Here is a 26,803-nt window from a genome sequence, read left to right as displayed (position 1 = left end):
CATGTATGTTATTTGCCTACTTGTTCCTATGCGTTTACTTTTCTCACAACTAGTACAGTCCCTTGAATGTGGTATGTTCCCAATATACATTAATGAATCCATGAATGAAGTAACAGGGACTAACCCACAAGGCAAGGCTGAAAGGCAAGAGCTTGGGAGGGAAAACACAAACAGAATGGTATTATATCTCCGGGAACAAAGCATTACTGGCCTGTCCTCACCGTCAGTTTCATCTGCTGATTTAAGTGGAAAAATTTCAGGCTCATTTTCCTGCTCTCTTTTGTTGAATAACTACTTCTGAAATATCCCAGGAGGACTCTCAGTTCTTTAAAAAATGGTGTTCCTGAATCTCTGAAGCTTTGACAAAGATTTCTAAGAGTAGTTAGTATTTGGCCCTAAAGGGAGAGGCAGGTCTTTTGGTTCACTCTGCCGACTTCGAATCTTGTAAGAACTTGATTTGAAAGCATTCCACAAAATCTTAAAGCTTCTTTTAAATAACAAGTGGACTATGGTAAGGTTACATCAATATTGTCAATCATAGGTTCACAAGTGGGGATGAGAAAAATTAATCAAATCAAACAAAATAAAAGTTGTACTTAAAAAAAAACCGTAACAAAACTCTTTTATTGTTTAGAAAAACAGTTTTGAAATATATATGACTAAAACTCACTCAGTATTTGTTTTGTATTTTCCTTAAATAGGAAAGTTAATGGGAATCAAAAGAATTCATCTCCAGACTCAACTCCCTCATTTACTAACATTCTTTTTTTTTTACCTTTTCAGCATTCCGTCTGTTATTTTACACTTACAGGACAGCTCAATTGGGAATAGCCACATTTCAAATGCTCAAGAGCCACATGTGCCCTAGCAGACAGAACAAGACCAGATTCTCATTTTGCTCTAATGCTAATAACTAAAGTATTTTGATGTATGACAGTAAAATAAATGTAGGGCGAACATGTCCTGGGAATATAATCCTCATGAACACAGGAATATCTTAAGAACATACAGAGACTTATTAATTTATCCCCCCAGCAAAATTCCCTCCTAAGCCACCCACAAAATTACATTAAAATTTAAAATTACTATTTAAAAACTAGTATCTGGGATGTCTAACATTAGACAAATGAAAATATACTCAGCTCTACACATGATGGTATTTTATGATTCTTGCCTAGAACTGACCTATGACAAATTACTTCAATCTCTAGGGTTGTGGGGGAAAAGAAGATGCTCTATGTGAAGTTTTAGATTAAATATTCTTTTAATTTCTATCCTCTACAATACACCCCTGCACTAGGGTATATAATAAAGTCACCACCTCCATATTTCTCAAAGGCTGGGTTGGGGGTGGGTAACATCTAAGTAGGGAGACAAGTACCAGGACCCCAAAATGAAGAGATGGGAAGGAGACCTGGAGGGCTTGTCCTCCCCCTAAAGTGGCAGCACCTACTGAGCCACTGTGGCCTTGAGAGAAAGCAGGCTCTGATGTTTTTAGAATCACTGGGTATCTTCCCATTTTAAGCATCAATAATTCAAGTTCTATAACATGCTAAACATTCAAGTTTGTTTGGGATGAAAAACAAACCAAAACTCTGGATATGGTCTGTGTGTCTCCAATTTGTTAATTTTGTCTTGTCCTCACCCTCTCTTTTTAGAGCCATTTAAAATTCTCAATTATAATGAAAAACTGGAGAAAACATCCAGCATTTGTGACTAAGGGATTAATATTCTTAACAGTTCTGTAAGAGATCAAAGATGATAAACACTTGAATAGAAGGGAATGCCTATCCACTCCAGTATTCTTGCCTGGAGAATTCCATGGAAAGGGGAGCCTGGTGGGCTACAGTTCATGGGGTCACAAAGGGTTGGACAAAGGACACAAAATGGCAATTCAAAGAAATGCAAATTGTGTTCATGTGCACATATGTATACACATATATGTGCAAATACGTGTATTCCCTAGCAATGAAAAATAGTGATTTAAAAATACTCTATCCTCACAGTTTAAAAAAGGGAGGGCACAAATGCTCTTTCCTCACCAGGTTGGCAAAGATTTTTTAAATATCATACAATCTTTAGTGTTGGTGAGTGTGCGGGGAAACCGGGAGACTCTTAAGCTGCTAATGGGTGTCTAACTCTGCAGAACCTCTAAGGAAGACAGATGGGAAAGATGTCAAGAAGAAACTTGGTGTTTGGTGGCACACCAACTCTAATTTCTAAAAATTTGTCCTAGAGAAACAATGAAATTAATGGCCTCAAAATGTACATACAACTACAATACTTGTAGCTGTGCATTTACTCATGAAAACTGAGAAATTAGTCTAAATAGCCATTAATGAGGGTCAAGGAAGCTGTCCTGTGTCCATTCGATGGCTGTTGGAAATTGATGAGATAATGATGGGCAAAGTTACCTACAATGTACTGTGAAGACCCTGTACCATGGAGAAAAACGCCAGATAGATAGGATAGACAGAATCAACAGGATTGACCTAAATGCACAGAGACATGAAAACACACGAGCGAGTGCATCTGAGCGTGTTCACACACATATACACTGTGGAAAGGGACTGTGTCTCCAGGAGCGGAATGATCATGGGTCACTTACATTTTCTACCATCTTCCCCTTTCAAAAAATTATGATTGCCTCTCCTTTTTTATTACCAGAAAAAACACAGAGCTTCATTTGGAAAAACAACAGTCAATGATGATTCTGTCCTAGAGCAAACCCTGGGGAATCAAGACTCCCAGGTGCTAATGTATGCACAGTGGCAGAGGCACCCACTGCCCCTCTGTGGGGAAGTTCAAATATACTGCAAGTAACTCATTGGTAGCACCTGCCGGATTCACAAATGTTAAATGGAACATTCTACAGCGTTCCACAGTGAAAACTGGCAGTGCCTGAAACACACTAAATCCAAACTGACTTTTCATTTCTATGTAGAAGTCTCCATTTTAGGTTTAACTTGCATTGAAAACTAAGCTGTAATAAAACGCTAATTTGGGGGTGTAAGACTAGTACAACTAGGTAAACAGAATAAAATAAGAACGCAATAAATACAATGGGAACTGATATGCCTGAAACATCCCTGGCTCTTGAACTGAGAAGAGTCATCTGGAAGCTAATAGGCTGGTGCTTCTCTTTCAAGGACAGAGAGACACTCACATGTAGGTGAGTAGCTTGTGATCCGTTGGAGCTCTGTTCAGCCAGCACTGTCACTCTCTCCTGTCCAAGTAGTTAGACACTTGATGCTAATTTCCTGTTTGGATTTTCAAGTTCATTTTGAAACCGTGAACATCACCCTGACTCTGAAATGCTGGTTGGAACACAATATCATCTTGCTTAGAAACTGGTGTTCATGGATGCATGCCAGCCCAGAGAGCAACACCGCTAACTCAGAGTTATTTACTGTGGGTCGGTCGGGGCCTGGAACTCAGGGGCCATCGGACAGGCTCAAAGGAATGAGGCATGTGCCAGGTTTTTAGTGAGCACCGCACTAGCTTTGGTGGCTCTGTCAGACCGACACTCTCTGGCTTCTCAGATGAAGGCAGGCAAGGTGGATGGAAAAGCAAAAGGCCCAATTACTGAGCTTTCCCACTTCCTGAAATCACTCTGTGTAAATCCTGTTTCCTCAACCTGTTATCGGCTCCCTCTCCACTACGTGACTGAAGTAGCGCTGACAAAGCCCTCAGGCTGACTCTGGACCACCAATTCCAAAGGAACATGTATGTGCCTGGTTTCTTTGCCATATTTAATGCTTGGTTACGCTCTCCTTCTTGGAGTTAGCTTCTCTTGCAGCTTTTGTGGCACCCTTTCCTCCCTGTTCCTATCTTCTTGCCATCTGATTCCTCCTCCTAGAGCTCCTCTGGTCCCCAGGCCCCAACTCTCTTACCTGGTCCTGGGTAGCGACACTCAAACCAAAGGCTTCATCAGTGGACGACACATTCAGATGTGTCCACTTCCTGTTTTGAAGCCTGCAGTGGTCTGTCTCTCTCTGAAAGCTCTTGGCTACTTCCTGGACCTCTCCATGGAGATATTCCACATGCATCTCAAACTCAGCATTTCTGGGGTGGAAAATTCTAAATTGTTATTTGACTTTTTAAGAACAAAAGGATTCATGGCTGGCCTTCTGCATTACAAAAAGTTCTTACAATGTGTCTTATTAACAAATTCTACATCTGTAACTTCTATTGTCTCCCCCAGTTTACAGATGGCAGAACTGAGACACAGTGAAATAAAATAAGCTGTCCACATCACACAACTATGATTGGATTTGAGCCCTGCAAAGCTGCTGTTACACTTTCTCTTGACACTCAGACTATCTGGTAAATTTCCAATTAAGCATATCCTATGTGTGTACATGTAAATCGGAGCCTTATACATTCACATCCAAGCTTCCACTATAATTTCCATGACAGTTGGCCTCTCCTACAGTACCCGACAATGACAACAAGAACATACGCTTTTGCTTTAAGACAACTACACGGAGAGAACCGGCCATATTGCACATGACAAATGAAAAATAAAACTCATGTGTTCTATGACTAAAATCACAGGTACCACCAACCACGCATTTGCCCAAGACAGAAACCTGGGCATTATCTGGGATTCTCCCCAGCTCCTGCATCCTCCCAACTCACTAACTTCCATATCCTCATGCAGTCAACAAGTCACAAACTTTATCTCCTTACTGTTTCTCAAATACAAAGGAATACCCCATAGCTTTTCAGGATAAACTTCAGCCTCTTCTGATCGGCTACTACGACTATTTATGATCAGGCCTCTGCCTCTCTGCCCCGCTCATCTCCCATGACTCTCCTACAAGTGCCCTGCAAGGCAGCTGCACAGCATTTTGCACAATTCCTGGAGTGCTGGGTTCACAAAATCAGATCATGCTGGCTCGTGGATGGCCCCCTTCCACTCCTTTCTTCATTGGGCCAATTCTGATTCACCGTGACATTCAAGAGAAGCCATCTCTGATGCCCCATCCTGATTCTGAGATCTTGTCTCTGTTCCCACCAAATCCAGTGCAGAACCTATCAGAAAACTTGAGACTATTCTGCTGTGAGTGCAGACCTTGTTTGATTTGAAATCTCCATGGTAAAACAGCAGTTAACACTAACGAGCCTTCCAGCATATGTGAATAATGAACAACAACAGAGAGAACAAAATGACTGAATAGATGAGAGACAGCTCCATCATTTCATCCTTTGGCTATCCACTGCTGTCAGCAAAAAGGAGGTGTCATTCACTTTTTCATCCTACATCAATGATTACTCAAGGAGTCTGAGAGGCTCATTTGAAGTCTGAGTTCACAGAGCTGATGGTGCCAGCTGAAGCAGGACTGGGAGCTCCCCCTCCTGGGGCTCATTCTTTCTGAGTCCACACAGATCACCCCACCAAGCCTGGGTTCTTCTCCCTCCTCATTAGGACCATTTTCGGACATCATTCTAGTGGAGACAAGGTCAGTAACATTGTGTATCTATCCGAAACCTCATAAGTACGCAGTTAGGATAAGATGGTAAGGGAGAGTAGTCCTTAAGAGGACATAAAAACAATGCAAAGATTTAGGGAAGTGCTCCTCTGAAGTATTTTCTTGTTCATGGAGCTGCATTTAGCTCCTCAGCCTCAAATGTCCGGCTAGGGGAGGCAGACTGGGAGTTCTGTCTGCATGTTGTTCTTTGACCATCTTTCCATCCTCCACACCCCATTTTCAATGCTTGATCAAGAGGTCAGACTACTCCAAAGGAAGAGGTCAGGTTAAATCAGGAGGAGAGCTTTTCACACCTGAAAAGGGAGACGGGGCCAATACATCACAAACAATACTTTCTTCTTCTCTGATGTTGAAACACTGTCTTGGTCTTGCTCTTTGTCCCCACTGACCTGCTGCCTCTGTGGGATTCTGGCAGGGCAGCCAGAGGGTAGCTGAAGCAGTGGAAACACATTCTTCCCAGCCCCGACAGTCATCAGCAAAGGAAATTGTTCAGGAACAAGTGGTGTGGCCAGTTGGGAATGGAGGTGCTAAAATGACTTTGAGACACACTGAGGTAGCTCTCATTTGTCCTTCAGATTTCAACTCAAAGCTGAGCTTCCCAAGTAATTGCCTAATCTGGTAACAGTTCAAACCCTCTACTTTGTTCCCTCATATTATTTCCTTCAGAGCATCTGTGAGATATGCAATTACACTTTGTTTATTTGTTAATATTGATGCCTCCCCTCCTGGAGTGGACCCTTCCGAAGGAAGGGGACCATGACTCTTGTCTACCAATGGACAATCCGAACTCTCACTGCCTAAGCTACCCTCTCACCTTTTGGCACTTGTTAAATATCTTTTCAATGACTGAATGAATCTTCCTAAATTTGTCTAGCTTACCCACCTTACATGTGAATTTATACTTTAACCACCTAAATCTGTTTAACGAGGATGCTTATAAAAGATGACCTCTGAGACAGGCATACTTCAAAGGCTGTGTGTGTGTGTGTGTGTGTGTGCGCAGCGTATTCACTGCACAAGTGAATACAAGGTACCAAGAATAATCCAGAACAGCCAAGATATTCTTGAAGAAAAAGAACTGGGGGGGTGTTATCCTACCAGATATAAATTCTAATTTTAAAGCTATATGGCACTGGAGTAGGGGTAGGCACAGACTGATGGAAATGAGTGTGCTCAGAAACACACCCACGCTTGTAAAAAACCTGCTCTCTGACCTGCAGACTACATGGGGGCAAGGGTCGGCTGTTCAGTAGAGGGCTGGAGCATTGGCTACAAACAAATCAGTTTTCTAATCACACAGAAAAAATTTCAGATAGATTAAGGACTGATTCATGAAAGGCAACATTGAAATTTCTGAATTGAAAATATCTTTAACACCTCAGGGTATGGAAAAAGCATACGCCATAAAGGAAAGTGTGATGGCTCAACTACATTAATATATTAAATGCTACATTCAGTATATTAACATATTGACCTCTATTAATAATAAAAGATAAACCACAAACCTGAAGATTCTTGCAACACATAAAATTGACAGAAGATTAGTATTCAGAATCTATTCAGAAGCAGTAAAACCAAGAAAGTTATATGGCATTAAGTTACACGTCACTATATGTCATAAGTTGTACATCGTTTCATATCTATCTACCACATTGGCAAAAATGAGTAAGTCAGAAGGGAGGCTGTGTTCTGGTAGGACCCCTCACTTCCCGCGATGGGAGAACATTTGGCCTTGCCACGATGAGGAAGACGTGGTCTGTGACACGCCCTTCCTGTGGGGACCTCTCTCTCAATTGATCAGTGTATGGATCACTTTAAAAACAAAAATTCAATCTCAGTTATATGTGCTGTATAATAAAACCTGTTTTTCAAAATCCTAATACATACACAATTAGGAACACTTACCCCTTTTTTAAGAATTCTTTAACACTGCTTTTAACAGCAATATGCATTTTTGTCATCACATGGAAGCAGCACAATGTATAACCACTCCCTACTGCTGGCCATTTAGATGGCTTCAAATTTCTTGCTAGCATATATAAAAATGTGATAGTCCTGAAGATAAGTATTTGTATACATCCCTGATTATTTAAGAAACTCCTCACAGTAGTTCAAGTGGTAAGCAGGTTTAATATAAGGTTTTGTCAAATTGCCCTCCAGGAAATATTACTAATTTATACACCAGCGTAAGTATAGTTTCCCTCCCACAACCTCCCTAACTCTCACTAATATAAACTTTGCCACATTTAGAAGTGAATTTTTCATTTGTACTGATTTAGGAAATAATGAGGCTAAACACTTTTTGCTTATGTTTCTACATGGTTTACTTGCTTAATCCTCTGCTCTCTTTTTTTTTTTTTTTAACTTAAGTGAGTGAAGTGAAAGTCACTCAGTTGTGTCCAACTCTTTGTGACCCCATAGATTATACAATCCATGGAATTCTCCAGGCCAGAATACTGGAGTGGATAGCCATTCCCTTCTCCAGGGGATCTTCCCAACCCAGGGATCAAACCCGGGTCTCCCACATTGCAGGCAGATTCGTTACCAGCTGAGCCACAAGGGAAGGCCTTTTCACCTAAGTGTTGACATTTTTTGATGACACATAAATGACAATATGTTCCTTTCTCTGCCAAGCATACTGAACTGTATCACTTACCCTTTACTTTTGTTTTTGCTGGTTTGGCTCAAATTGTACATATTTCTGTAGTCAAAGCAAGCCTTCACTTTATGGTTCCTTCTCTGATACACAATTATTCTTAATGTCCACATTTAAAAGACTTAACTCATCTTGCCCTTGGGCCCCTACAATAAAAGTCCCTCATCTAAACAATGGCAATAGCATCTTTCTCAGAGGGTCACTGTGAACATTCAGATAACTTATACTAATGTGCTTTACAAAATAGGACAGAAACATATAAATGTTGACTATCAGCAGCTCTCGACACATGGCAGTTATCAACACCACATGATGCCCATTGATCCCCAGAGTTTATAATTAACTGAATGCAGGTCACCTTTCGCATTACTCAGCAGGGACACAGCACAGGCGACAGGGCTCTTACCTTACTCTTCCCCCTCCTCCAACTCGGTTTCTTTGTGCACCACCACCCTCGTGACCGACATGTCGGGGTGCTGCTCCCTGGCTTCCCTGATGGCCTGGGCCAGCGCCTGCAGGGTCAGGAGAGAGCGTGGTGAGCAGAGAAAGAGGTTCTTTTTCGGGGTAGCAATGCACAAGCATACCCATCACCTGCGTTCCAGCCTCCAGCAAAAAGCGATGCTTTCACTGCTTTATCTGAGGAAGCAAGAAGATCTGAAATGGCCTCCTTGTTCATTTTAGAGAGTCCATCTCATTTCCCCAGATTTCCCATTTCTCCCATCCATTTCCAGATAACAATTCATGGAGGAGAAACACTCAGGCCCTGAATTCCACCCAGCCTGGCATTGACAGCATGAGACATGGAGAAAACAGATCTTCTCTGACCTCAGAATTTTCATCCATTACCTGACACTGACGCTGAGATTGTAAAGATCACGTTAAGGCCTGCTGTATGGACTGAAGGAATGAGGTAAAGCCTCCGGCATGCTGTCTGCCCTCCACACTCTAGTGATACTTGTAGTTATCTAGTTGCCTTACCCACCCACCCACCCACCCACCCCCAACACGCCCCCCAGCACAGGACCAGGCTCAGCTCATCTTTTCCCTCTTAGGCTCTCAGTAATTGCTTGAGGAACGTTGTGGGAAAAATATCTATCAACTTCCAGGACACAGAACGATTAACACTGCAAGCAACAATGACAACAATCAGTTAAAAGCTAAAGAGAGAGACTAATCTTTAGATAAGAAAATACGGCTCCCTCTTTTACATGCAAACAGCGAAGGTGCAAAGATTAATCGGCTCTCTCAGGGCCATCCTCCTGGGGGGCTGCAGGGCCGGAGAAGGACCTGAGCTGCCATTCCATTGCTTCATGGGCTCTTTCCTAGACCTGGCTATGAGAATGCAGACAAGGTTTCTCTGTGCTTGATCAGAAAGTAAACTGTATATATACATTATATACAAAGTGGAAAGATCCTATCAGAGGGAAAGGTGTTTAAAGAGGTCTTAGGGAGAAAGTAAAAGAAAACCCACACAGAACAGTACTCTTCTAGCACAGAACTGGAAAACAAAAAAAGAAGTCCTACTAGGAGAGAGAGAGTTGTATCTCATCAGGAAAACAGGCCTTTGAAAAAAGCAGCAGAATTTTCTTGTGACTCTGTCACCTGCCTTCAAGGACAACTGCATTTCTTGTTTGCAACACTGTTTCTGTCAGCTGGAAGGTTACAGAACAAAACCCTGAGCCTCTGTCCACAAAGAAAGATAAAGCTAACAAAAGATTGTTTTTTACTCTGCAAATTTTTACTCAGCTTGGAAGGCACTTGAAGGTGCTTCAGTTCATACTGGGGAACAAATTCTGGCAACTCACCTGTGTTGGGACAAGAGAGAACTAAGGGGATCAGGCTTCCATTTGAGCCGCAGCACAGCTGCTTGTCACATGGGGAGAGCAGGCAGCCGGGAGGGTGAGAGTGAAGTGGGGACCTGGTCTCAGAGCAGGACAGAAAGTGCTGCCGTGTGCCGACTGCCATGTGAATGGGGAAGGATACCCAGTACAGCAGGGGGCCTCTAAGTCTGTGTGCCTGTGCAGAGGGAAGGGAGAGACTCAACAATGAACACCTGATCTACTCCCGGCTGGTGTGGAATCCCATCTGAGAAAGGCCAACTCTGATGGGGGCCAACGTGGCTACAACCAACTTCTCAGACACTTTGAATTTATGTTCGTTACAAAGGTCTGTCTGGGCTTCCCTGGTGGCTCAGATGATAAAGAATCTGTCTGCAATGCAGGAAACCCAAGTTTGATCCCTGGGTCGGGAAGATCCCCTGGAGAAGGAAATGGCAACCCACTCCAGTATTCTTGGAGAATTCCATGGACAGAGAAGCCTGGAGGGCCTCAGTCCATGGGATTGCAAAGAATCGGATGCAACTGAGCAACCAACACTTTCACTTTCTTTCACAAAGATCTGCCTACATTAAACCAGTGCACTTGTTAAAGAGGAAATATACATGATACCCAAGAGAAAGTGGAATACACGAAACACACTTTAATTAGCCGAAAAGAATGGAAAATGGAAAACTGCTATTATCATCTTCAAATGCATTTGAAATCAGTCTTCCTTTAGTTCCTTTCCTTCCATAACATCAGTACATATAATAAAGTACTGTAAAATGTTAGTGTATTATAGCAACAATCAAGACTGAGAAAGCTATCACATCACATTGCCAATTTGAGAAGTTATTTTATTAGAAAGGAAACTCTGCCATCTTGTTTCTCTCTCCCTGGTTCAGAGCTGAGAGCCATCAGGTGTAGAACTTGCAAAGCGAGTTTCTATAGAAGCATGCCTCTTTCATTTGCCAACACAAAAAAAGATTCCTTTTTTTCCTATCTTGCTCAGATGAAGGATTTCCTTCCACTATTAAAATTCTTCTAATGTGGGCAAGGAACTGAAAAAGGTGCCAATGACATGAAAGTCACTGCATGATCAACCTCAGTTTTTGCCAGGGAAGTGATTTTCCTCCTTTACTTTTAAATAGCTTCATAGTCTCATTCACAGGCTTTAAGGGGAAAGCAAATACACCATGAGCTTTGGATAACAAGCACAGCAGAAGCCACAATTACATTTACTCAAAAAAGTTTAAAACTTTTAACTTTTTCATTAAAAGTTATGAAAAGGCTAAATTTCTCTTCATTTGGATATCTGACCTCATTTTCAGGGTTTTTTTTTTTTTTTAAACTGGAGTATATAGCTGGTTTACAATGTTGTGTTAGTTTCAGATGTACAGAAAGTGATATATATATCCATTCTTTTTCAGATTCTTATTAGTGTTAGTTTCAGATGTACAGAAAGTGATATATATATCCATTCTTTTTCAGATTCTTATCTTATTTTTCAGATTGCTTATTACAAGACACAATATAGTTCCCTGTGCTATACAGCAGATCCTTGTTGTTTATCTGTTTATATAAAGTAATGTGTGTGTTAATCCCGACCTAATTTATCCTTCCCCCTCCCTCCTCTGTTTTAAAATGGGCTAAAACCGAACATCATACACACAAGGTGTGTGTCCTCAGAGCAACATCTAAAGCTGTGATGCATCATCAGGACTCTTTTTTAACGGAAGAGTTAGGAATGTGTGTTATTTTGGAACTGACATTTCATGCTGTGTTTTTAATATCTGCTGTTCAGAAGCAGTATCATCTAGATTTTAGTTTTCAAGTTAAAACAGGACAAAGAAACACACATAAAATAAAACCTGAGAGTAATCTATCACGAGAAAAAGTGGCATTTTAAAGCCTGAAAGGCCTAGTTCAGTGGAGAGAGAGCACAGAAGAAACAAAAGCTGAGAGAAGGCACGGATTCCCACCTTTCATCATGCCAAAGAATGTAGGCTCCTGCCCAGCACACATTCAGCAAAGGCTGAGGAGGAGTCCCAGGGGGAAACAGACTAAGCACAGGGTTTATTCAAACTTAAGGTCAGAGCAATTCAACACTATCCTAGTGAAGAGAAGCAGAATTAGTCCTCTATATAGGAAACCAGAGGCTTGGTCTCCACACAGGTAATTCACTTCCCAGTAATGAAGAGACATATACGGTCATATACGAGGAATCCCCACTACTAAGTCAAAATAAGAGTCAGGGCCTCTAAGAACTCTCATGGAATTTTAAAAAATACATTAGGAAATATGTAAGTAAAATTATGTATACAGTAGTTTTTAAAAAAAGAATAATTTTCTTTCTAGGCATAGAAGAAAACCTACTCCTCTTTTGCCACATACAGTGAGCCCTTCTTAAACGAGAAATTTTGTTCTCTAAAATGCTCTTTCCCAAGTCCAATAGTGTTCAAAGCTGGGTTAACTATCATTTGTTCTTACTTCTCAACTGAGATGGCCAATTGAACATTTCCTTTTCCTCAAATTATTGTAAAAGGAAAAAAGCTTGGTCTCCTCTAAAGTTGAGATAAAAATCACTCAGAATATAATAAGACAAAAAATTCTCAAAACCACTTGGCACTGCAGTCTAAAATTAAAACAACTCTCCAAGTCACAGTGGTTCCATTGACTGCCTGCTTTTTAAAAGCATGCATTCTGCTCAACAATAGAACGGAAGCACTATGATTCTTTTAAAAAGTCTTTTCTGAGTACATGTAAATTTTTACTTTGTAAGAGACCTTATACTACCTTCTCCTACCCCTCAATAATGGTAATGACTAGAGGAAAACACCTAGAGGTAAACAGCCCATCTTTTCTAATGCTATTTAAAGTGTTTGATAAGTTCCTAAAGACAGGCATAAGTCAAACTTAGCAGCTTTCCTTATTTTTTGAAGCCAAGGTCATGAAAATGCCATTTATTTTCTTATAACTGGTGACTTACCGTTAAATCAGGCGCACATGAATGCCTGAAGGTTGCCAAAATTTTTTAATATTTAGACGCAAAGGTGTGTGTAAAGCTAGTGGGAAATGAAAAAGCAACCCATGTTTTATGCAATTCAGTGTTAGGAAGGCTGAAAGGACAGGCTGTGTCTAGGCTGTGAAGCGTCCTTATGCCAAGCCTAGGAGGTGGATTCATCCAGGAGGTACTGGGAAAAGGGATGTGACACAGGAATGTGACACAACAGAAACTCAGAAAATAAGCATGGTCAAAGAAGCAGATACTCTGATCTTTACCTGGTCATGATCAATATCTGCATCTCCTGTGATCACGATGCGTTTCTCAATTCTTGTTTCAGATATTCCACCTTTTACAGTCTAGAGGTCATAAAGGAAAAGGGAGGGGGGTTAGCAATCCCTAAAACATGTTTACACAAAATCAGAGAAAACACAAATGGAGCACACCTAGCTAGACCTTCTGATAATCATTAGGCAATTGACACTGAGTGGGGAACACTGATGCTCCAGAAATGTCTTTATTTATACACTCAATGTAGAATTCTATCATCCAATTTGAAAGCAACCTTAAAAACTCTCTCAGCATAATTCAGGTGAGATCAGGATGCAATAGATGTCATTTAATCCAAACAGTTCCACTGGAACATTTCAGTACAGTTTCCTGAGTTTCTTCATTTCCCATTGGCCATTATTTTGAAAAGAAGCAAGCAGGGAAGAAATAGTTGTTTGGTTTATGTAGAATTTACAGGGACTCCTAATCATCGTTTGGAAAATTGCTTGATGTTATAGCTCTGATTGTTCTACTGGCTTCATACAAATCCATAGCAATTTTGTTCATTTAGTTTAGTGCAATAACAGAAAGAGAACTTGGATTTGCTTTAAGATATGTAAGATGGGTGAGGGTGATAGAAAGACTTCCATCCAATGTTTGATTTGATTCCGCATGTGGTTGTGACATGAACACAGAACGTGGGTGAACAAAGGCTGGAGGGGACCCGGGAGCAGGAGCTTCTGGGTAAACTGCCGAACAGAGTCACTGGCTTGGAGCAAGGTGACAGAGCCTCAGGCATGATAGAGGCTGAGAGATCATATGCTCTGACACTCTAAACCATCAGTAAATAGCACAGTCCTGAGAAAGCACAGACCCAACCTCTACAACACTGATAAATTTACACAGTCACGGGTGAGTACACCTAAGTATAAGACACAGGGCTGACCACAGAGATCATTAGGTTTTAACAGCTAGATACACTTTAAAATGAACACCAATACCATCATGCATTTGGGGGACTTTTTTAATTTACAAAGTTTTTTTTGTTGTTGAAATATTGAGTGAGGAGGGCAAAAGGGATACATTTGGGACCTTCAGTCTCTAGTAGAAGCAGCAGGCATTACTGGAAAATAATGCTTGGTTAGAAATGTGGTGACCACAGCATACACTGGAATCACTTGGAGGGCTTCCTAAACACTCCTGGGGTTTAGAAGATCTGGACCGGGGCCACAGTATTCACACTGCTAGCAAGCCCCTGGATGAGACCGTTGCTGCCAGTGCAGAGACCACATTTTAAGAATCACTGGTCATCACACGTTAAACGCTTAAGAGAATGATCTGGAAAAAATGCCCCAAATCCACATACTAGAACCTTAAATCAACGGGGGAAACTTACATTATTTGAATAAGTTGGTGAAAATTTCCAATGGCGGTCTCCACTCATTTGCTTCAGTCAGGAGAGCTAACTGGTACTTACCAAACCTATGCTTATATTTTAAGTTTCTTCTGCTCTTATAGCTCTCTCAGGTATAGCTATTTTGAACATATTTTTACCCCATGTACTTTACAAATTTGCAATTTGGTTTAAATACAAATGTCAGTGGAGCCCAATTTCTTGCATACTTTAAATCTATGCATGTTTATTCCAGAGCACTGTGTGTAAAAATTTGAAGAGTGAATAGGAACAAAGAAACAATTCAGAAAAGATTTTGTTGGCAATGTACATTCTCTGGATTGCTTTACCTTGGTGATGTGTGTGGTTGTTGTTGTCGACACGGACTCAGATGTGATGGTCTGTGCGGTCAGTAACGTGCCTGAGTCACCACCAGCCCCGCCATCAATCTTTGGAGATTTAGGGGGAAAATACAAAGTAATGCTTAACTTCCGTTCTGTTTTCAGAGAAGACCCCTCCCCGTCAAACACTCATCTTTTAAGATTTATGCAGTTGGCAGAAAATGCTAGCTGCCAATCCCCTGCATGTTTGTAATGGTGATTTACTGATCATAGATTGGCTAGCATTTAAAGAGTAAAGGGAAGGATTAAATGCACATGCATGAGCAGAGAGAAAAGAGAATGGAAGTAGAAGATGGGACTGAGAACGACAGGGGAGTCATGAGAAAATCTGACTGAGGGCCATTTGCAGAATCTAGAAGAAGAAACCAGAGAACCAAGCAGAGAAGTTTCCACAGTGACCAGAAGTACTGGCTTTGTTGTTTTTAAGCACAGGTGGGTAAAAATAAATGTTTTCTCATATTACTAAGCAACAGAGCCTGCCTAGCATAGACTAAGCTTAAGTGATTTGGTTAATTGCTTATCTTTAGATTTCTTTTTTAAATGACACTGTTCCTGTAATAGTTTGTGCATATACACAGCTACAATGCATATGGCACACATGCACACCTGCGCATGCACTCTCTCTATGTATGTGTGTGCATATATCGCTCATACATAAATCTTATATATATATGTATATAGATACATATACATAGATACACAGATACAGATACATATATGGACATATACATATGTCTATATATGGTTTAACTTCTTTGCTTTGATACTAGAAAATTCTAGAGTTTACTAGGGGAAATAATGAAGCACATTAATGGCCTACAAGTTTATGCTAAGACCACCAAACATATTTGTCTCCAGTTTCCTGAAACTGACACAGGAAATAACTGGAAGGTTTAGAGTCTTTCTTACTATAAGTTAGGAGGAAATCTTTCGAGGTTAGCTCATGTTCCTGTATTTCTTTACAAGGGCACTTACCACAATAGAAACACATGAATACAGGCTCTCCCACCACACCCATTCGTAAGAAACCTAGTTGTGCTTATAGGGGAATCTATGCACATTTACAGAGAGCATATCTTAAAAAAAATTTTTTAAAGACTGTTTCACACATAAATGCATTACAGCTTGGAAAAAAATATTTTGAGAGGACAATAATCTGCAATCCTCTAGGATGGTACCTTCTAGAACACTAAATTTCTCAGTTGAGAAAAGAGTTGTCTGGGTTTCTAAATGGTTCCATTTTCAAATGATGACTATTTCCCCCTTTTCGTTACTCTTAAGGTTAAATATCTTAATTCTTACTTCAAATCGTTACAGAATCAATGTGTGAATACCAAAAATCAAACACACAAATGTGATATTTAGACGCACAGTATCATATTTATGTAAGAATGGTGACATATGTTTTCAGAAAATAATCAACTGTGAGGAGAAGCACAGATGTGTACGTGAATACGCAAACAAAAGTGAGTTGATTGGCTCTGTCTTCATGAAGTCAGGGGTGGGAGGGTGGCAGGGATAAAAGCCTAATTCTATGAATCCACAAATTACATCAGATCCAATCCACTTTGTAAGATGATGTATTCCCCAAGTATACATAAACATTCCTGGATATATCAAGCCAGAAATGGTTTATAAGAATAATAAGAGCAACATTGGTACAGCCTGTCCTAAAAAAATCACATATACTCTTACCCCATAATTACTGGGTCAGCAATTCAATTGCAGCATGGTATGTGGCTAAAGTACAGTTACAAAATGAAAATATAAAAAGCTATGTCAAAGTCAGAAATGTAAACTAGGAGCAGACAGAATGAAAACAGAAACAAAGTAAAAAAGAACTCAAACTGTCCAAGTCTAGAGCTTTTGTACCTGTGGAGACTCATATGTGATGGTTTTGGTCTCCGTTTGGACAATAGGGACTTCCTTGGTGGAGATTTCTGTCCTTTGTGAGGCATCAGAAATTGTTACCATCTCTGTTTTTACCACTGGTGGCTGAAGTGAAAAGGAAGGGAAACATAAATTCTAGAGGTAATAAAATAAATGTGCTTAATGGAGCCTTCAAAAATAACTGAAATATATCCAAACACACACTCATACACAAATGAAAAGAGCAAAAGGAAATAATAAGAATGACACAAAAGAAAAACACTTTCCTTCAAAATCATATATATGTGTATAGATATATATATGAAGAATAAGCTAGCATAATGGCTCCTGAAATTGTGGTAGGTTTCCAATTACGACGGTCCCAAATTACTTACGTGTCAAGCCTGGCGTACAGTGATATAGAAACTTTAGCTTTAAGCAAGTAGTGATCAAATTGAAAAGAAAACAAAACAGAATTAATGATGAGAAGTGACCTGCCTCTGTTTTTATTACAGTTTAAAGAACCACATGGTCTGTGTGAAGGCTCATGGTCTTTAATTGGCACACCCGGTCGGTAGACTAAGCAGCACTCTGTCCCCAAAAAGCCCTTGCTGCCCTGCTGATACAGAGATTTCACTTTCAGAAAGAATATCTTCAAGCAGCATTGTTTTCAGTTATACTCATCTAAATCTTACAGTGTTTCTTCTGTATTACATAAGTTAAAATGTGATACATCTCTAGAGTTACTCCACCACTGATGCATTAATGCTCTGAACTATTTAAAACATCCAAACAGAGGGTCACAGGCTGTTAACACTGGAGTCTGCCGAGCATGTATGCTTAATACAGACTATACTGCTACCAAAACACTAGAGTGCTTTCCTTGAGAGAAAATTCCCAAGTGTAATAATTTAAAGAGGAAATCTCTGCAGAAAGCAATAGTTCAAAGCATTCAAAGACTTTCAAAATGTCATCTGCTGAAGTGAAATCAGAAATTTAAAAGTAACATAAATCCAGTTAATTATTTCAAGACAAAGTCAGTTCAAAATTTTCCACCCCATGAATGAGAGCAAACATGGAAAACCCTCTACTTTCGGCATTTAACTTTAGAATCGAGGAACATTCACATAGAAGTAAATCTTTCCTCAGCATAACTTTAACTCCCAAATCAGGAACCCTGCATCTAAATGGCCAAGACTTTATCTCAGAGGAGTGTGGAAAGTTCTGTTTCTTGAAGAGAAAAAAGGGAAAGCCTCATGCTTGATCGAGACAAGTCACAAAACATATAACCAAACTTGCAAATAATCCAGAATTGACTAAAGGACAGAATGCAAAGCAAAGGGTATCCTCTGCTTAGCTTTTCACTGCCCAGAAGGAAAGCTAAGCCCCTTGACCAGACTGTACAATCCCTGGAATCTAAAACCTGAAATGCCAGTGGTATTCAAGAAATAACGTTTTCATCATTGCTAGATGCTGAATTCTGAGCACCACGGTAATAGGAGCCTGCTGCCATTCCTGAAAATCTTATATTGAAGAGAGAATGAGCCAGAAGGTCAAACCCAGTCGTGACACCAGCAACACTCACACTGATCATTTTTCAACAATACACACACAATTTCCTAATGAACAGAATTCAGGCATTTAGTATGAGGAGGCAGTGCAACTTAAAGATAAGCCTTGAAAAAAATCTGAAAACGTGCAAAGAAAAATTTCAGTATGAAATGAGAAGGGAAAAAAAAAAAAAAAAACGAAGTGGCTGCTGTCGGAAAGTTTACTCTATCAATCAGGAGATCCAGTTGCAGTAAAGATGCCAGAAACTGTGACCCCAGAGGGCAGAAAAATCGACAGAGCAGGGCCATCCCCCTTCCTCCCTGAAGAGATCAAATTCAGAATCTTGTCGGAAAAGCTGAAGGAGAACGGGGAGGACAGGAGGAGGAGAGGCAGGTGCTCTCCACCTGAGAAACAGCTCTAGAGTTGAGCTCCCATTTACCTCTGAACAACAAATAATCTGTGGCAAAACATCAGTGTCAACATGAGCCACCTCTCCGTTAACCTTCTGCGGCTCCTCCTCTGTTTCTTCGCCGGTGTCTTGCTTAACAGCGCCTTCGTTTACACTCTTCTCAGCAGGGATCTGGGGGGCCACTACCTTTTCCTGGGGCACTGTTTCTACTGGGCCGACACTGGCCCCTGCGTGTGTGACTGGGCTGGCTGCTGGCACTGGGTCCTCCCTGTCTACTACCTTGGCTGCTTGGCCGGGTGCCTCCTCCACCTCCTCTTCGTCCTCCTCCTGCTCCTCCCTGATGGTGCCCTCAGTCACCCGCTGGTGGGGCCGGTACTCCCCCACGTCCTCCTCCTCCTCGCTCTCGCTGCTGCTGCTGCTGCTCTCAGAAGACAGGGAGGTGGAGTCTTTCTGCGTCCCTGGCTCCACCTTCCGCATCTCCCCAGGACCACGCCCAGGGGACAGCTCTTTACCGTTCATTTCTTCGGGGATTACTCTTTCGTCTTTCCCAACCTCTGCCTGCTTCTTCTCCTCCACTACATTCAGAGTCTCAAGTGAACTCTGCACAGAAACAAAAATGGATGAGGGGAAACAAAAATAGATGAATAAATCAAAAACGACGGCAACCCAAATTAACCGATGGCAGGTTTCATGTCATGGAGAAAAGCAAAGATGATGATGATGATGGCGGACTGAAAGGGAAGCGGGGGGGAAACGTGAGCAGGATTGGAAACGTCGAGCAATGGTGTTAACATGGTAAAGGGGAGAACCTTAACAGCATCAGTGGCTCCGGCGCAAGGCCCTTCGGACTCAGGAGCACGTCTCTGCGGAACAAAAAGCAACCGAGGACACAAAATCAATAAAGGTTTACCTCGACACCCACCAAGACAAACATCTGACACTGCAAAGCAGAGCAGCAAGAATCAACAGCTTTAAAAGCCTTTTGTTCAAGGTCACGTGAAGGACAATCCAGACAAATGCAAGAAGCTTAGGGAAGGAAACAAAAACACAAAAATAGCCAGCATCCTCCCAAAGAAATGAAATGCTTTTATTATACTTAGATCTATAAGCTCCTTCCTGTTGAAAAGGTGTGGGGGAGGGGTGGGGGTGGGGAATGGAATTATACCAAAGCTTACTCATTATTTTAAAGTTTATATGTTAAGACTTTTAAAATCTATTGACAGCTTGATTTTAATCAGACTTGAGGGGAAAAAAAAAAAAACACCACAGCATGGCCTGAACACGATTCCTAAATGAATTATCAATAAGATGATATTTTTATATTTTGCTGGCTTATTTAAAAGTCAGTTTTAATTGGCAAAATTATAGTTGGTCTCAGATAGTTATTAACACAAAAGTGTTGCCATTTCAGAAATGGTTATTAGCATCCCAAACTGTGTTATAGATTAGCAAAAAGGGATATTATAACATTAGGGTGGGTGTCAGTGATGGCTCCAAGTGTTTTCGTTTAGAATTTAGCTCCTCCATTTGAAAATTGAAATGAACCAAGTTTATTATTTGAGATGCTCATTGCTGACCCCCTGCAGATATCTACTTTGGGGGTGTAAATTTACTTTCGCTAAGTACAGCACCTAAATGTTCAAATAAATGCTTGAAGATCATATACATTAGAAATATAACTTGCTATACTACAGAATTGATACTCAGGGTAGAAACTTTCTTTAAAAGCAATCTGTTTTTAAAGATTAAAATTTTCCTTATTTTTTGAAAAGGTAATTTATACTGATACAAATAATTCCTAGCCAAGTTTTTGGCATTCCAGTAGCACTAATGCTTTGTGCTCTGACTTTACAAATTCAGCTAGAGACAGTAGCCCTACTTATTTAGGAAGGTATCTCAGTGCTGAATGAAGAGCACTGCACCTCTGAACCCTCTGGGCAGAAACAACCACACTGTGAAGCTGCCAAGACACTAACTGGACTGGAGCTGCTTCCTACAGTAAATAACACAAGCTCATGTTTATCTGCTCCAGCAACATGGAAAACCATGAGCAATAGATCCTAAAAGGTTACCTAACAACATATACTCACAGCCCATCTTTGACCTGCACTGTTATTCTTACATGTATGGTAAGGGAACATTTTCAAAGCTCAACATTAATACCATGTAAATCATGTCACTGACAGAAAAGCTGAGGTTTCGCATGTTAAACTGGAAACCTCTAAATAGACTGTGCTACTTAGGCAACATTCAACTGTAACTCCTTACAAACTTCTTTATAAATAAAGATATCCAGTGATCAGAACATTTCTAAAGGAGATATTTCACTATTATTACTTTTATTACTGAACCTCAAATGGCCAGATGGATTCTGCCCAAGTTCAGGGAATCCCTTAGGGGTCATTCCCCCCAAAATCAAAACTGACTATGGCAAGCACTTCAACTTTTTCCCTATGAGCAGAATTTTTAAAATAATAAGCCATCTGAAGATGTTTAAAAGACATTTTGGCTTTGAAAACTTCTGCAAAAAATGCTTTAGCTTCTACGTGGTTGAGGGTTTCCCTCCACATAACACCCCAGACTCTGTACCTTTGTGACTGGTTTAAATGATTCTCTCAATTTAGGCAGACTGGAGAGGGGAGAATAGAAAGCAAGAGAAACATCCAATCGGTATCTTTTCCTCGTGTTCAAATTCACTCATTATTTCTTGAATGTTTCTCCCAGGAAGAGTTAATTTCACCAATGAAAGCACTGGAGGAAAGGGTTCCTTAATACTCAAAAAATAAAAATCACTCTTAAATGTGACTTTTAAAAAATGGGAAACAAATCAAAATGCACCTCAGGCAACCGTGAGAAGGGCGAGGAAAGCTTTTCAGAAGGTGCATTAGAGTTCACAACAGTGCCCTCTGCTGTCCAAGTGGTGGCTGAGCTGAAGGAGGCCTTCATGCTATCAGAAAAGCCCTTTTCACTAAACAAAATGGATGTTATCTCCTCTTCTAGGCTCTGGAGAGGTCAGAAAAGGAAGAGCAAAGAATTAGCAATGAGTCAGAACAGACAGCGGTGACCTATTGAAAGAAAGGGAAGGTTAGGCAAGAAAGAAACACAGAGCAGCATACACTGAAAGAAAGGCAAGGATTCTAAAGATGCTGCAGCAGGCATCTGTGGCCATTTGCCTGAATGCTGGCTTTCCACCCTGTTTGAGGGTTGTTCATAGCGCTAACCTTCAGAAATGCACTAAACTCTCTGGTTTCTCACTGAAACTTTATCACAAGCTGAGCATGACTGACCCACCTGCCCATCAAACGCTACTTCATATAATCTTGAGGGAGCTTCTGGGCATGGGCCTTTCTGAATATAACAGCCTCTTCCGGGGCCCCTCCACTTGCTACACTTATTTCAGTGTTAGACCTTATGTCCCTAACCCCTGCCTCCAACGCTCTTAACTAGGCACTCTGGGCCTTGCCAATTCTGTCGTCACTCTGAGGTCCACTCCACGCTCTGTGTATGGCCTTCACGAACTATTTCAGCTCCTATGATCTCTCCCTTCCCTATACCTCTTTGTCCATACCACAAGCACTGTGACAGTAACCCACTGAAGTTCCCTCAGATATGCTAGATATGCTATGGAATAAAGAAACAGTGTCTCTTTTTCTTTCAGTAAGAAATGGGTAAAGGAAAAAATTCTAAACAGGAAGACAAACCTCAGAGGGTAAACACTAAGCAATGTGAAAAAAATCTGTCTCTGAAAAGCTACTAAGGTGAATTTAATCTTCGCCTTTCTAGCCCTTAAATGATGGTCCCTAATCTGCCTGAGGGTACAACAGGGAAGCTGGGGACTATCTCAGATATTATACCTAGAATACCAATGGTAAGGAATTATCAGGTAGCTCCCTCTCACGTTAGATGTGTGCAATAATATGTCCTAACAAACCCCACAGCTCAGAGATCAGAGACGAATGAATGAATCAATGAATGGCACTCTGGGGTGCTTCGTGGGACAGTGCCCTAACCGGGATGAGTGGTAGCTACAAGGAGATGCGGAGCATGCTAAATTGTTTCAGAGATGAGGAGAGCAAGGTGCATAAGCAATTACAATAGTCAGGAGAGAAAAAAGCTTCTGGACAATTTCAGCTGAATTAACAGTCTCCATAATTATATCATCCCTAGGGTCAGATAGGTGGAGATGGTGTCCTACTAGGTAAAAGATCACTGGGGAATTTAAATAAGTATCATGCATCTAAGTATTCAATAAAATATCTCCAAAAGTACCTTAAAACTAGTCTGTGTAATCTCTACTAGACTCTTGAGAGAAATTTTATACAAGTTCAAAGAAAGTGAAGTCATTCAGTCATTTCTGACTCTTTGCAACCCCATGGGCTGTATAGCCTGCCAGGCTCCTCCATCCATGGGATTTTCCAGGCAAGAATACTGGAGTGGGTTACATTTCCTTCTCCAGGGCATCTTCCCGACCCAGGGATCAAACCTGGGTCTCCTCCACTGCAGACAGGCTCTTTACTGTCTGGGCCACCAGGGAAACCCTATACAAGTATGTCATAATTCTCACAATATATAAGAGAATATATTTATACCAAAAAATTAATAATATTTAATAATAATAATTAGCCTATATGTATGTATGCCTGTCGCTCAGTCATGTCCACTCTTTGTAACCCCATGGACTGAAGCCCATCAGACTCCTCTGTCCATGGAATTCTTCAGGCAAGAAGACTGGAGTGGGCTGCCATTCCCTTCTCCAGGGGATCTTCCTGACCCAGGGATTGAACCTGGGTCTAACTGCATTGTAGGCATCTTTACCATCTGAGCTGCCAGGGAAGCCCCAATTTGCCTATTAAAGACTAAGTAATTTGATTTCAAATTTTCTGCCCTATTCTCAAAATCATTCATAATATACTGAAGTCATTTTGAAAGTTTGATGTATTGATTTCTAAACAAGAAACAATTATTTTTTTTAATCTATAAAACCCCTTATAGACATTTGGAAATCTGGAGAAAGTATACATATGTATAATTTTTATTTTGCATTTTATTAAGGACTGCAATTTAAAGAAAATCAAGAAACTCTGAAAAATTAAGTAGCAAAATGAAGTTGGAAGAAAGATAGCAATTTAAAAGATACTCTGTTAAAAGTCAAAATACTCCAGTAGACTTACTTAACTTTCAACTAATAGTAATGATGTGTTGAGGAGTGGGAGAGGAAGTACATTGTAAGTGGTCAAAAAATGTTTATTGGGTGAATGGATGATTGCAGTTACAACAACCCATACATGTGTCAAATAAGTGCATATTTTCTATCATGTGCTACAGAGGAGAAGAATAAGAAAAAAGCAATAACTTCAATTGCAGATAAACCATTTAGGAGTTTAAGAGTGGGTGAATTCCAGATGTAAATTTCACATGACATCATTTTAATGTTAACTTCTACAATAATGGATAGTTTTCACTGTACACGGTTTATATTGTACACTCCTAAATGATGACATCCAGAAAATATAATGTTAAAACATCTTTACCAAAATCCCAAAGTTTCCTACTGTAAGGACATCACTTTAAATTGATCAAATGATGTCATCTGACTCACTTCTCAGGAGGATACATTTTCAAAACTATATAATATTTCAAAGCATTATGGTATTAAAATAATCATTTGATACAGAGTCTGATTTGCTTTAGATTTCAAACTAATCTTTCAAGTATATAAAGATGCTACTTAGTTTAACTTTATGATGTTATCTTTCACATCTGTGGTGTTCCAAAAATATTTCATCTCACCTAGACCTCAAATCCTTTTAGCGCAAAGCTTCATCTTCTGCTTATTCTGCCTCCTCCACCACCCCCAGTGTACGTTCTGATGAGTAATACTCTCTACTGATTAACAAAATCAGATGAGGTGGGAGGGAAACACATTCTCCTTATTCCAATCTGTGCTCTCATTCACATCCCCTATAATCCATTCCTCATTCAGTACCAGAGGGATTTTCGTCAGACACGTGGGATTATATCACTACTCAGCTTCAAGCTCTCCAATGGCTTCCCCTCACTCACTCCTGTAACAATTCCAAATTGTTACTATGCTCTTAAAGATCCTGCCAAGATCTGGGGTCTGACCTCTATGACTCTTCTAAGACCTTGTCATTTGGTCTTTCAGTCCTTTAAAGAAATTCCTGTCTTGGGGCTGTTGCATCTGCTCTTCCTTACACATGGAAGAAACTTCACATGTCCACCTTCTTTTTCATCATTAAGGCCTCAACTCAAATGTTATCTCTTCACCTGCCTTCTCAATCCTCCTATAATGTATAATAAGTATTTCATCTCCCTAATACTTCTTTGTACCCCAAATTTTCCGGTCACTAATTTGCATGTCTGCTATCTCCCACACTAGACTCTAGGCATTCTAGTCCCAACAAACAGCAGGTTGATCAGCTGGCTAAACAAACTCAGAAACAGAGGAATAAGAATGGAAAAGCAACAGAAAGCTAACTTCTCTAGAAATGCCAGATACTTCATATATGCAGGAGCACAAAGAGATCTGAGGGGCTGCTTGTCTGCACCAAAATCTTTTGCCCCATTAAAAATGGGTCTACCTATGGCTGATTCTTGTTGATGTATAACAGAAAACCACAAAATTCTGTAAAGCAATTTTCCTTCAATTAAAAATTTTTTTTTAAATCTTAAAAATAAAAATTCAAAAGGATTCCAAATGTAGTAAAACTGTAATCTAAGTCACACACAGTTTGTTATTTTAACACCACCACAGTGTGCCTTCTGCAAACAGTGCATTTTCATGAAATCATGGTTTCCCAACTGCCAGACACATGCATTGAAATTAGGGGTCACTTATCACCTAAATTGGTTGAGATGTCTGCATTTCAAATTGTGGAGTTTCAAATCAAGTCCTTCTGCAATATGGTGATTCTCATCTAATAATCCCATGTTTCTATCTTACATGGAGTTACCTTTTCAAGCACTCAAAAATTATTTTTAAAAATTCATGTTGATACACAAGGGAAAAGACCTATCTCATGGCTGCGGACAGAAATCAAGGAAAAGAGGGAAAAAGCAAGAGTAGATCCAAGGATGCAAGGTGAACACCTTGTCTGCCTCCTGGGTCTTTTCTTCAACTGTCCGTGCTGCCACCATCTGATGCTTCTCCTTCATGGATAAAGTATCCTTGAAAAGATGGTCTCCTTTGCTCTATCGTTTTAAACAATAGACATAATCAACAAATAAGACAAACACGTTACACCTACAGCAACACAAACATAAAATGGCGGTGTGGGTCAGCGAAACAAACCAGACGAAGCGGCACATACAAGGGGGACCCAGTCTCAGCACATCGTCAGTTTCCCCAGAACACACAACACTCTAGGGTTGATTCTGGAATATGGACATTAATATCTTCAGAAAAGCTGAAAACAAGAACGTAAAAGTAGTACAACTTCAGAAGATGCCGCTATGGTGTTTTAAATCTTAATATTGTCAAAAATCTTTGCGGTTTACCGGTTTTTCTTTTGCTCGTCTGCTTTAAAGAGATTTGTCCCTTCCACTGTCACACAGAAATTTAAAGCAAATAACAGCTTTGCTTTTTAAGAAAAGGGTGAATAAAAAAGCATGAGAATAGCGAATTCAAATGCCTACAATTTGGCAACATTCAAAGTCAGACTAGATGATGAATTTAAGGAGAAGAGAGGGGTGAAAGGAAAAGGAGAGAAACTGTTGGGTAACACCTGAACATACTTTTAAAACTGTGTATTAAACATAGGATGATCACGATTTCCTCAAGCAAAACAGACGAGCTGATGAAGTTCTTGGTTGACAAAAGGAGAGACTTTGGAGCATCAGAAAAGAACAGATGCAGACGCAAATGAAGAAACATTTTAAGAATGTATTTTAAGGGCAATGCTTATGTTGGTGGCGGAG

The 26,803-nt window shown here is 40.4% G+C and overlaps 1 protein-coding gene across 10 annotated transcripts in view; it reads right to left on the bottom strand.

The window, feature by feature from the left end:
• EPB41L2 (erythrocyte membrane protein band 4.1-like 2) overlaps positions 1-26,803 on the bottom strand; it is a 163,956-nt gene that overhangs the window by 10,130 nt on the left and 127,023 nt on the right. For 4 of the 10 annotated variants that reach the window (XM_010834618.1, XM_010834617.1, XM_010834616.1 and 1 more), the window contains 7 exons: positions 25,976-26,077; positions 19,675-19,728; positions 18,896-19,465; positions 16,909-17,031; positions 14,986-15,084; positions 13,251-13,331; positions 8,558-8,663 (listed from right to left, as the gene is read on the bottom strand). In XM_010834618.1, the coding sequence (XP_010832920.1) occupies positions 8,559-8,663; positions 13,251-13,331; positions 14,986-15,084; positions 16,909-17,031; positions 18,896-19,465; positions 19,675-19,728; positions 25,976-26,077 (1,134 nt within the window). In that variant the 3' untranslated portion in view covers position 8,558. The remainder of the gene's footprint in view (positions 1-8,557; positions 8,664-13,250; positions 13,332-14,985; positions 15,085-16,908; positions 17,032-18,895; positions 19,466-19,674; positions 19,729-25,975; positions 26,078-26,803) is intronic. The other 6 variants (XM_010834620.1, XM_010834621.1, XM_010834623.1 and 3 more) reach the window with 4 other exon arrangements.

Source organism: Bison bison, unplaced genomic scaffold, assembly GCF_000754665.1.
Source record: "Bison bison bison isolate TAMUID 2011002044 unplaced genomic scaffold, Bison_UMD1.0 scf7180017864035, whole genome shotgun sequence".
Taxonomy (NCBI): domain Eukaryota; kingdom Metazoa; phylum Chordata; class Mammalia; order Artiodactyla; family Bovidae; genus Bison; species Bison bison.
The sequence above is the reverse complement of the archived record's forward strand: the minus strand, read 5'-3'. Positions and strand labels throughout refer to the sequence as shown.